We start from the raw sequence: 12,296 nt of genomic DNA on the forward strand, positions 1-12,296 counted from the left end.
TATGCAGTTAAGTTTACATTAGACACAAATTTCCTCTCTTTAAATTTAAGAATTTATGTGGGTATCCCATTTGAGTTCCTCTAATAGTAGAGGTCATACAACAGACAGGTGGTATGCTTAAAATGAACATTGCAGTTATGTGCACAATCACTCCTAAACAAAGCTGAAATATATAATTAAATATTTTCATTCACATCACATATATATTCTCTTTAAATTGTAGTGGTTAGTCTTTGCAAAGCTATTTTTGAATACAAAAGTACAGACAGAGGAGTCTAGTCTGATCAATGCCTATGCTGCTTAGGAAAGAGCACTTCAAGAGAAGCCACTGCACAGCTTTATGATCGAACCTCATCACAGAATAAAGAAGAATTTGTTTTTATCTGTTGGTCCGCTAGAGGAAATTGCCTGAAAATGTCTTAGACACTAAACAAACACATCTTTTTTTTATTCAAAATATGATGTAAAGGCTGGTGAGAAGGCATGCCAACGTTGATAATATTAAACTTGCCAAACAAAGCTTTTGCCCAGGTGGGGGGAAATATTACTATAATTGATTTAGCCAGTCAGTGGATGATAATGGAAATCCTAGGCATTCAGTCAGCCTGGAAAATTATTTATTAAATACAAAATGGGGGAGATAATCTGCACATGCACTTGTGCATTTTTCCAGAGACCCCTTGTTTGCTCAGTGGTGCCATTACTTCTCTATATTTTGAATGACAAAAGCTTGGTTGGAAAATGTATAACTGATGTAAATCCATGTGATTTCTAATCCTTCACAAATATGTTTCACAATAATTTAGAAAATGTATAACACACTTAAAGGACATTAATAACTTAAAAGAATAAATAAATAGGTATGGCACCTGAGAAACAAAGCAGTTCATAAATCTGTGATGAAATAGCAATTTTCTAATTAAGCAATTTCGCCCATATGTATTATTACAGCATGCCTATTCATGAAAATACACATTCATATGATGTGATTTAAGATGTTGCAACTAAATTACCCAGTGTTAAGAACATTTTCAGGGCTGTTGTAAAAACAGAAACTGGGCAAACTTAACCCATAGAAAATGTTGATTTAGCTCCAGAGGAAACTATCAAGCTAAACAATGGCTGGTTTTGAACAAAAACTCCAAATACATAAATTTTGGTCAGGCACAAGATGTCATAAAAGCATTAGTAGAGTCTTCAGAGGTCTGCATAACCAGTGCACTGTTGTGTATAAGAAAAACTGCACTATAGCCAGTGAATGATCATCATATTTCTCATGGGTCAATCCAGGTTCAGATACTAACAATTTTTACCGTGTACCACAGGCCATGTCAGTTATTTCTAAAAAAACATTAAAATCAAATCATGAAGGCAAAGTATCCTCCACATGAGCAATGCTGGCCAAGAGGAATAAAAGCAATGCAACAGCAGTACCGATTTAAAAACTTCACAGAATGAAATCAGACAAAGGACACTGCATCAGTTAAAAGCTACCACAAACTCAAAGGCTGAAATAACCCACGCTTGTGAAAAGACAAGACATATATAACTTAAAATCATTTCAAGGGTATAGGCAGCTACAAGTTTCTAAGAGTAGTCTTGGGTGAAATAACATGGCAATGATACAGAGGCACACTCAGCTTGTTCCAGAGTATGTGGGTGAATTGTCATATCAACCTCATATTTATCATCTCCAGGTTACAAAAATAAATTAATTAAAAAGCTGATAAGAAAGCCTCAGTATAATACAACCTGTATGAACATACCTTTGTGGCAGGATAATTCTTTATGTACGAGTGTGATTATCAGGAGGTCTCTTAAGGTTGTGTGGGGAGTGTGAGTGGCAGAGTGTATAATCCTGGTTTTAAGGGCAAGAGGAGAAGGTATGGCTGTTTCCTGTCCTGGGAGACCTCAACAATTTTTCTGTGCCTGCTCAATTGATTAGCAGATTGGCACGAAGCTCATGAGTTGACTCAGGTGAGCTGGAGGATTGGGTCTGCAGGGCTGGAATTGCCAACTCCTTTGTAGGGTGTTTGTGATGCATAAGGAAGGGGGCATTGCCAAGGAGGAGGTATGGGCTATCAGGATGTCCATGATTGCATGTTGCGGAGCATGGCCTCGAAGCGTTCCATGTTGGGGGCCTGAGCGTGCTCCAACTGGTCTATCAGCCGACTGTACAGGCTGAAGGACTTCAGCTCCAGCCAGATGAAGCCAAAGCGGTCATCATCAAACAGAACAAACAGGCCTGGCGTACGTTCTGGACTCGTGAAGCCATGACCAGCTATGAGGCCTGTTCCATAAAAACTGACACATATTCAGAAATCAGTCAGTCATTCAAAGGAAAATCTATTTAAAAATTGTCTTGTGTATATGCTCCTCTGAAAAAAGATATTTTATAACTGATCTCACTGAAGATTGAGTTAGATCATAAGAAAATTAAAAGCAGTACTTATATAAAAGTGAAATGTCAACATTATGCAAATCAGATATGATTATATAACAGAAAACTATTAGATTTGAATAGTAAATATCATTTTTAACTAATACAAAAATGTAGGTAACTAAACACTTTGAACTGCAGCTAAGGGCCTGAGTGTTTTTTAGCTACATGGCTAAAGATCTTTGCTACATATAGCATAAAAAACAAATTGGTTTGTCATATACAAACATTTATTTCTTGTTGCGTTTAGCACTGTTCCAATCTACTGCACTGCTGATTTAATATAGTTAAATGTGATCTTTTAAGTCTAATCAGATAAACCATTCAAACAATTTTCAGAGATATGTTTTACTAGATGTTGACAAAGTGCACAGATAAGACAGCAAAGCTAGTCACACTTACCACATCTTGCACGTGCGTGGGTACACGTCATTGCGGGCCATGACTCCTAAAGGCAGGACAAACGGATGGGGGTCAGAGCTAGATGACGCTGCTCCAACACCAGACTCTTCTGCTTCTGCATTGTGGGCAGGAGGAGCATCTGAGCCCTCTGCCCCAGAAGAGCTCCCTTCTGCCTCTTCTGATGCAGCAACAGCAGCACACTGGGCACCCCTCTGGACTTCTTCGTGCACCCCCATCACCAGGCGAGAGAGCTCCTCGATGCTCCGCTGGTGCTCCAAGTCAGGCAGCTGCACAGGCCGGCTCAGGTCTATGTCTAAGGTCATCTGACCCGCGGGCACATTAGGGTCACCCTGAAAGACAAGCAGAAGTTTTCAAATGCAAGAACATAATGCTTGTCCCCTGTATTAAGCTGTTTTTAACATTTTTGTAAGAATAGCAGGACCCTTATTTTGTCTAATGCCCCATGAGGCAAGTCAGATTTATGGGTGCCATATTGCAGCACCACTGCAGGAGTGTAGGCTTGAGACACACTGCTTGACGATAACTAACCCACTGGCTTCTCTACCCTGGTCCATTTCTTGGTTTTGCTCTACTCTCAGTTATTACATGACATTTGTCTTTTACAGCACAAACCTTTATTTAACCACAATGGTTTCACATTGAAACAATGCGTAATTTACAGTGTAATTTCATGACTATTGCAGGACACACCAAAAACTAGAATGAGCTATCATTTTAATGATGCTAGTGATGAAATACCAAAATAAATTTTTGCTATCATGATTTTTTTTTTTACATTTGAACCAAGAATATATACAGATGTGCTCACTGTAAGTTTGGTGGCTTTGGCCTGAGAGCCATGGAAGCTCAGCATGATGATCTCCAGGCCATGACTGCCATATGTGCCTTTAAAAAGGCCCGGCTGCAGTAGGTCTGAAGGTAGGCACGGGGGAAGGTATATTCGTCGGTACGTCAGGCAATTACTGCAAACACAGTATACATACTTTACAAATACAAAGCAAAAACACCAAAGAACAACTTATCATTACACTCTTTATTAAGAATTATGACATTAACCCATCTATGAGTGGCTTATATACCGTGCATATGTATATGCACACAAATACACACATGCTCATTACATGTATAATTAATGTGACAATCCATATGATTTTGGGATCAGAGACTCTGTTGACCATGTTTAATTGTGTAATTGCACCAGGTATTTTGCAGGTAATACCACTGTACTCTACTACATCTTAACACATGTATAAATCCACAGTAATGAAGGCTTGGCTGCTTGTTTTAGTAGATAGTCCTTAGAAATTTACAATATCCTGTTTAGCAAGAAAAAAGCCAACACAATCGCATTTTTGAATCCCTTCAGACTGCAGGAATAAACATTTGACAGGACCAGAACTCTTCCAAAACCTACCAGACTGTTTTTAGAATTAATGGTTTAGACTTGACAGGGATGGTCGCATCAACACATTGATGCCATTTAATATAATATTTTGTCTTGTTAACACTTAGGATAATATTTCTATCAATTAGAAAAAGAAAAATTACCTGAAGCTTTAATATGACTAAACAAAGCACTGCATGCAAATTATCAGTTACAACTGAGTAACTACTGTACTGTCTGCTCACAGAAGCTTCAGAACCTCCTTTTACATGAACAGACTAAAAGACATACTCATATTGGCTGGTGTAGATGAACTTCATGAGGATCAGCTCCTGCATGTGTTCATGAAAAATGTCCTCTAATGTCCGTCCCCACTCCTCTTCTAGCCATGTGCGGAACTCCTGCATACACACACACAAAATCAGACAAGCTATACTTCATACATACACTTCACCAGAAATACCATAAAACACCACCCCTGAGAATAATAACACTCAATGCTAATCCTAATACTCCGCATGAACTCAATGCAATGCCTACCTCTTGTCTACCCCCTGGCATTCGATGGTGATCGGTTTGGTTGCACTTGGTAGAGAACTCATCTTTTTTTACTGTCTGCAAAACACAAGCATCACATGTTACAGCTCTTTACTTTCATTTCTGTACTAATGCCTTAAGAGACCATATATTATGAAGATCTTGCCAAAATCACCTAATGTATAATGTGTCTCCTTGTGTAAAATTTTATAGCAGTGTAATGCAAATTTTATAATATTTATTATTTAAATATTTATTATATAACCACATTGTAACAGAATTCACAAATTGTTTTTGGCCATCAGTTTTTCCCACTACAATCCCCAGCATGCAGTTTGCAAAAACAACCACTAGAGATCACCCATAGCAACAAAAAAAAAATCCTAAATACTGCCATGGCCACTATAATAAATATAGATTAGTACAGATATATCTAACAAAAAATAGAGGCAGAGACTCTCAGAAACAAAGATGAACAGTGGTTCACCAATCTGCAAGAAATGATCTAAAACTAATGGAACAATTTCAGAGAAATATTCCTTAACATAAAATCTAACATAAAAACATAATATCTAATTTAAGCCTAAATCAATTTGGAAGTGCCTTTTACAAGCCCTTTTGTTTTTTTATTATTCCTTAGTTCAATATAAAATGATCAGTAATTAATATAGGTATCGGCTACACCAAGACGCTAATAATTAGTTATCGTAAAGGCCGCAAAAATTTTATATCAGTGCATCCCAAATAATATGTGATTTTAACTTAATTTTAAATGGTTTTATTCGTTAACACTTTTAGTCAGACATTAACATTACAGAAATATATGTATGGATCCATGAAACTTTTATCCTCGTCACATTTGTAAACAGAGCTCTGTTCGTCTGTGTCAGTCAGTAGGAGCTCAGGCCGTGTCCCAAAGACAATTGGTCACCCATATGGCGGCCATGCCAAAAAAAAAACAATCACGTGACTGCACCCCATGGACACTCTCACACGGTGGATATAAGGGGTAAAATATAATACGTTAACAATGTAAAATAAGGTCCATGTGTGCGAATCTGACCTGACTTGACCACACTGACCTGAATGTCTCCTTTGTGAGGACCCTTATGGCCGTACATGCACTCCACAGTGGCTTTGTTACTCTCCCACATATGGATACGGAAGAGAGGACGGCGGCGCATGGGGTCCTCCACACGGGGATCATGAGGCGGCAGATACATCCAGCCAATTATGAACAACCCATCAACCTACCCAGAAACATTACCAAACAGACACAGACTATTTCCAATATGACACACTTAAAATAAATAATACATTATGTACTTAACTAATGTACAAATGTACTGGAAAAAGAGCAAAATGCATTAGATAGAAGTGAAATAACGTACCACTACGTTGAGCAGACCTCCATAGGGCCCTATGTCTGGTTGCCAGAGACCCAAAATGTGTCTGTATGGATGGAGCACTATAAAAAGCAAGAGATACAGACTTACAGAACCAATAAAACAGAGGGCACAGTAACATGCTATAAACAAAAACCAACAAAGCATAAGATGAGAGGAAAAATGTAATTGCAGGGCATTTCAGCACAATGAATTAATTATATATACACACACAAATACCTAGTCTTTCTGGGTCTTCTGTGTTATTACATTGTCTCTGTCACTTGACATAATTCAATATTTTTGTTCTATAGCCTACATTGTGATGTTCGTTATTTGTCATTACTAACAGCACTTATACTGGAGAAAAGCATTTCAAATGTTACACACTAAACAATCCTCCAAACATAATTTTAAATTAAGGCATTGCAGCAATTTTATAAGCTTTGACTTTTTGACTTATTATGATATAAATGTGCGCATATATTAGCGTGTAAAGTAGAGAACTTAAAAAATACAAACCATTTTAATCCAAATATCATTATTACACTATTAGTGACATTTCTTAGAGCTTTACTGAGGTTTTCATTTCATCCTGGCTACTTTACCAGACAGGATTTAATGCTGGTTATACCAAACATTAATAATTACTAAATAACTAATTAACAATATAAAAATCTGATTTGGGCACAAGGTGAATTTACCTTTGAGGAAGAATTGTGATGTTTTCAGAACTGTGAATCTAAAAATCTAAAACTATTATTATTTATACCCCTAGTTCATGTTTAATATGGAGTAAATAAATACTCTAAAATAAATACTCAGTCACAGTCCTGAACTCAGTCCTATTGAAGTGAGGTGAGTAGTTTCAAGCAAGACAAGTTTTAAACAAAGATTTAGATATGCACATATGCATTTAGGTCACATATGACCAAAGATTACGGTGCTAAATTGCACTGCCCAGTGGGAGATGCCATTTGAAGCCATTTATCTAGAAATCCCAATCATTCACAGTGGTTCCCAATCTCCCACAGCTGTATTTCTAAAACAATTAGACAGAAAAGCAAGTACATTTTTGCAAGTAAGCATTGTGGATAAAAGCAGGAGTTACTATTAAAAGAAGAAACACTTCACACAGTCAGGTCAGGTTAGGATCACTGCAGACCCCTGCACATCAGACCAGTGTGTGTCCATCTTCCACACATGCAGGACACAGAGGCGTACAGGGCTCCAGGAAGAAGGTGCCCTTTTGTGCTGATTTATATTGAGCTTCCCCAAATTCTTTCTAACCCCAAAATCAGTTACATTAATGTCAGCACACTGTTTCCAAATCAGCAAGAAAGGGCAACCTCTACCAAGCACCACCTAGAGGTGGCCCCTTAGATGAACCACCCCATTCAGCCCTCACACCTGGTAGTACATACAGTGGGTGTATACATCCCGATAGTCCATGTGCTCGTAATCTGGAAGGAGCTTCATAAAGCGTCCTGACTTCACCCTAGGGTTCACACCTGGACAGGTATACAGGTGGACACACCACAGGAGGAAAGGAGAGGCAAAAGATGACCACTCAGTTGAGCCAGAAACTGTGCATGTTTTGTGAACATGTGAGGTGAGAGTAAAGGGGCCACAAAGACAGGTTTAAAAAGAAGTGGAGAGGAATGAACAGTATTACGTCTGCAATGCTTGTGTCATTAGAGTATGACATGCACATAATTTTTCTCTACTTATTCACCCTTCAACATTACACTGAAATCTAAAAAAACGAATAGTTGTATTATTAATATTATTCTCTGGTTTTAACGTAGAGATTTACAAAAAAAAAAATAATTAGATGCACTTCAGTAGTGCAACGTATGCCTATACAATGCCGGGTCAGGGACATGAGATATTATATGTTGTTATAAGCAGCTAGGGAGGGAACTGCAGCATTAATGGCAGTGCAGCATAGGTCCATCAAGGGACCCATCAGACCAGCTTGCTGAGTGGCGAACTCTAAATGGTGTAGTTGAAGCTAAAAGCCTGAACAACTATGAGGTCAGAGCAGCCTTCAGGGTGGATGCAGTATAAAAACCACAAAAAGCATTCCTGACTACACATGTGAATAGGCTATACTTAATCTATTATAAACATTATAATGCAGGGGTGCCCAGATATTTTGCATTGGGTGGGGCAAAATAAAATATTTCTGATAGGCTGAAAGCAATATAAACATGTTTTTTAAAAATGTAGTCCATAATAATTACAAATTACATCTAGAAAACAATACATTTGACAGGAGAAGTATTTAAAAAAATTAATTTGAAGGAAGCTTTGAAGCATTTATTTATTCCTAAATGGACCCATTTATTGAGAAATGTTGATAACATCAGTCAACTGGGTTTTCACATTTGGCCAAAAACCTGAGATAAAAATGGAGATGCAAAATATTCCCACTAGTGTTGATGTTGTATAAGTGTATTTTGTTCTCTCATTAGGTGAGTGGGGTTAAACGTCCAACAATCAAATGTACACACAGACTAGATTTGCCACTCGAGCTATCTTTGGGCAGATCTGTTAAAGTGTCTGGAACTGGCTTTTATTTGTGTTATCAGTTTAAACCTGCTACAATTAATCAGCCACAGTAGCCTAACTACAGCTCACATTTACTCTCCTTTCTGCTGACATGGCTTGTCTACTGAGAGGGCACATATTCTGAAAAAAGATCTACTGAGACAGGTGACTTGGTATAATGTACATACTCACGCTTTACATAAAGCTCCCTGCTGGACACACCTACAACCTCCATCTTCCGCAGGTCATCCTTCATGCCAAACTCTGAATAAGACATGAGAGGCAGGGCATTAAGCAAAACAGGCCATCAGACTCATCTCTGTACAGCGCTTATTATTCACACCCATGCTAAAACTTTATTTATAATGAATTTTGATCACTAGGTAACATTTGGCAGAAAACAATATAAACACATGACAAATAACATAAGACACTGTGCTAAGAATGATTATGCATTTGATCTATTTAAATGTTTGACATGACTATATTCATTCGCACCTTTTGAAACTGTCCTTGAGAAAATGCCTCTATACAAATCCAAATTGTCCTCATATTGTCTACCCCGTTCTAGGTTATTATAATCCGCTATGATTGAAGAATATCTGAATCAGGAAATTCTCTAGGATGTTAGTCACTTACAAGTGTAAAAGCTATAAACGTTATAAAGCCATATCCAAAGGTTTTGAAGTGCCAAGTGGATAAAGTACAATCAAAAAGAACAAAGAGTTTTACATTCTGATAAATCTCAAAGGCCATGGTAGGAAGACAGAATTGACACCAGGCACTGGCGAGAACTGTAGCACAATAGGCCAAGAAACCTGGACTCCATTGACTTCAACCAAGGAGAACTTCACTTCTCCAAATCAGGCACTCAAAAGCTCAACTAGTCTTGGCAAAGCCTCACTTGGCCAAAGACAAAAGATTTGTTCATGCATTCTGTGGCCAGATGAGACGTAAATTTAGTGGTTTGGACATAGGGACATTGCTTTCATTTGGCGAAAAAAAGAAGAAAATTCAACCCTAAGTAAACCATCTCCATGGTCAAGCGTTATTGTAACAATATAATGCTTTGGGGTTTTATTTCAGACAGTGGGCCAAAAACATTTCAGTGTTAATGGCATCATGATAAAAAAGAGGAGCATATTAAGATTCTGTACAAAAACATTAGACAGACTACATAAAAAAAACTCAGCTTTTGGAAGCACTGGACCTTGGACAATGATCCAAAACATACAGTCAAACTGGTCAAGGAACGATTAACAGAAAACAACAATAAAATTTTAGAGTGACCCAGCCAGTGTCCAGACTTTAACCTCTTTGTTAAAAACCAGGAAGCTAGTCTTCTAACCTTAAAGACTTAAGAGTTCATTGAGAAGAAAACTGGTCCAAAATAGGGGCAGAATATGTGCAGAAACCATAATAACAATTAAAGGAACACTATGTAAGAATGTTTCCCTGTTCCTGGGGTTCCCTCTAGTGTAATTAATTTTTACAACACTGTACTGAAATCAATGGTGAGGGGGGGGATGGTTCCTACCTTCCTCCAAATGTTACATTGTGTAGTTTCTCCAGTACTGAGCCCAGGGTAGTAATGTTCTTCCAATTACAGTTCAGTGAAGCATCATAATGATTTTGAAGCTTTAATTTTAAGGTAACAATTTTACATAGTGTTAAAGGGAGTATTGGATTTCTGTGTTTTCCAATAAAGCCATGGATTAATGAAAAACGGTGTGAATAATTTGGAAAAGGCAATTTTGAAGAAACGTTAAAACAAATACTCAAATTATTTTTTTGTTTTAGACCTCTAGCACTGTCCTGACTTTTCATGACATTTCAAGAGAGAAACAAAATGCTCAAATGACTATTAACTACAGCTAAATATGAGTTATAAGTATAACTATAAATAGATAAATGTATTCCAAAAAATATTTAAAAAAATACACATCCGTCTAGAATAAAATACCTATTTATAGTGAAATTGTTGACTACCACAGATCAGTAGGCATTTCCAAATATGACCAGAACATAAATACACAGTCTGCCTCACGGTCACAGAGCCCAGAGCTGAAGAGTGAAAGTCGGTGGTGTTTGTATCCTAGCACAACCAAACACGACCAAAGTCACAAATGACCCAAATACATACACAAATAGTGCAGCGTCATGTCAGGCACCCTATCCCCACACACAGAGCTGAGTTTAGCACCGTGTGTGGATTAGGGATGAACCTAGAGTTGGCCCTTGTTCGAATTTTCCGTTCCACCTTAAGTGGTGCTGCAGTTTTAAATGTACATGTACGTAATGTTTACAGCTACACCAGTTAAGGTGGAACGGGCAATCCTACAATAACAAACCTTATAGTGTCTCTACTGTAAGGCCAACTTCCACAATTTAAGTTAGACCTGAAATTTTAAAGCTGCTTACCTCAGTCTCACAACGAAACATATAACCCATTTAAGGTGGAATGAAAAAATAATACAATAAGCCGGCGAATTTGGAGCCTCAACCATAGTTACAGCACTTAAGGTGGAAAGGAAATTCGAATAAATATGAACCGCCCGCAGTCGCCTTCTGTTGTTGTTGTTTGTTTGTTGTTGTTGTTTACCTTCTATGCACCTTCTCCTCCAGATGGTCTCGGTGCTGAGGATCTGTCTGAACTTCTTGCATACCAGGGCGAGACTGGGAAGCGCGGTTCCAGGTAGAGAGGAGAAGATCTCCACCAACAGCTCCGGGGGCAGCTCAAGAAGGCTCTGCGGACTGTGCGGGGCCTCACCTGGCCCCGGGACGCCGCCGCTGCTGCCCCTTAGCTCGCACACGATCTTTTCGCCCTCCTCGTCATCCATATCGGTGTCGGAGTCGCTGTCGTGCTGTCCCTGTCTCTGTCTGCGCCGGCAGCGCCGCGACTGACCCACTCCACACAGGCGCGCGCACACCGCCATCCGCTCGCTCCACTCAGCACCAACGACTCATCACATCGGTCACACCTGCCCTGCGGAGCCTCTCCGGACCCACTGTTCTCTTCTTCTCTCTGTCTGTCCGTCACTGCGCTCCTCTCGCAGGCCCTCAGTTCGTCCTCCTTCGGCGAAGCGAAACGTCGACACATACGACTCAGTCGAGCTCAGAGCCGATCAACAAGGAGAATCGACTCTCCGATTCCAGGGGCATTTGTTAGTCAAGAGTCAACTCCTAACGAGATGTTCACGCTGCAGGTTACTGAAGGTAGAACACGAACTCCATGTTTTTGTTTTTTTTAGGGGGATGTATTCACGTTGTATGTAGGGTAAAAAACAACGCAAATGAACTGAAATAAGTAGACACTTGACAACGTTAAAACACGAAATAAAATGTCAAATGTTTGTTACAACAGGAAATCAGCTTGCGGCTATTTGTATTTTCATATGGTTCATAATTATTGTGTGGAATCAAATCGACTCCATCGAGTACCCGCACTTTGAATTAGAAATGTGAGTCGACTCTGGTTCAATCCTGTACTCCAACGTCTTCAGCAGTCAGCGAGGAGAGCTCCTGGGGAACGTCACTGGGCGGACGAGAGTGACGCGCACTGCTAGACCGGCTG

The 12,296-nt window shown here is 39.0% G+C and overlaps 1 protein-coding gene across 2 annotated transcripts; it reads right to left on the reverse strand.

Moving 5' to 3' along the window:
* Positions 1-92: 92 nt before the first annotated feature.
* fbxo31 (F-box protein 31) lies at positions 93-11,893 on the reverse strand. 2 transcript variants are annotated; one of them, XM_066668127.1, is made up of 10 exons: positions 11,325-11,893; positions 8,915-8,986; positions 7,594-7,680; positions 6,176-6,252; positions 5,867-6,034; positions 4,788-4,862; positions 4,539-4,648; positions 3,672-3,825; positions 2,843-3,192; positions 93-2,304 (listed from the first exon to the last, which is right to left on the reverse strand). In XM_066668127.1, the coding sequence occupies exons 1-10, from the start codon at positions 11,656-11,658 to the stop codon at positions 2,082-2,084; spliced, it is 1,650 nt and encodes a 549-aa protein (XP_066524224.1). In that variant the 5' UTR covers positions 11,659-11,893; the 3' UTR covers positions 93-2,081. The 2 variants fall into 2 exon arrangements, with proteins under 2 accessions (XP_066524224.1, XP_066524225.1); XM_066668128.1 differs by lacking the exon at positions 7,594-7,680 and having other exon boundaries at positions 11,325-11,891.
* Between the last annotated feature and the right edge of the window lie 403 nt (positions 11,894-12,296).

This window comes from Hoplias malabaricus, chromosome 4 (assembly GCF_029633855.1).
Source record: "Hoplias malabaricus isolate fHopMal1 chromosome 4, fHopMal1.hap1, whole genome shotgun sequence".
In the NCBI taxonomy this organism is placed as follows: domain Eukaryota; kingdom Metazoa; phylum Chordata; class Actinopteri; order Characiformes; family Erythrinidae; genus Hoplias; species Hoplias malabaricus.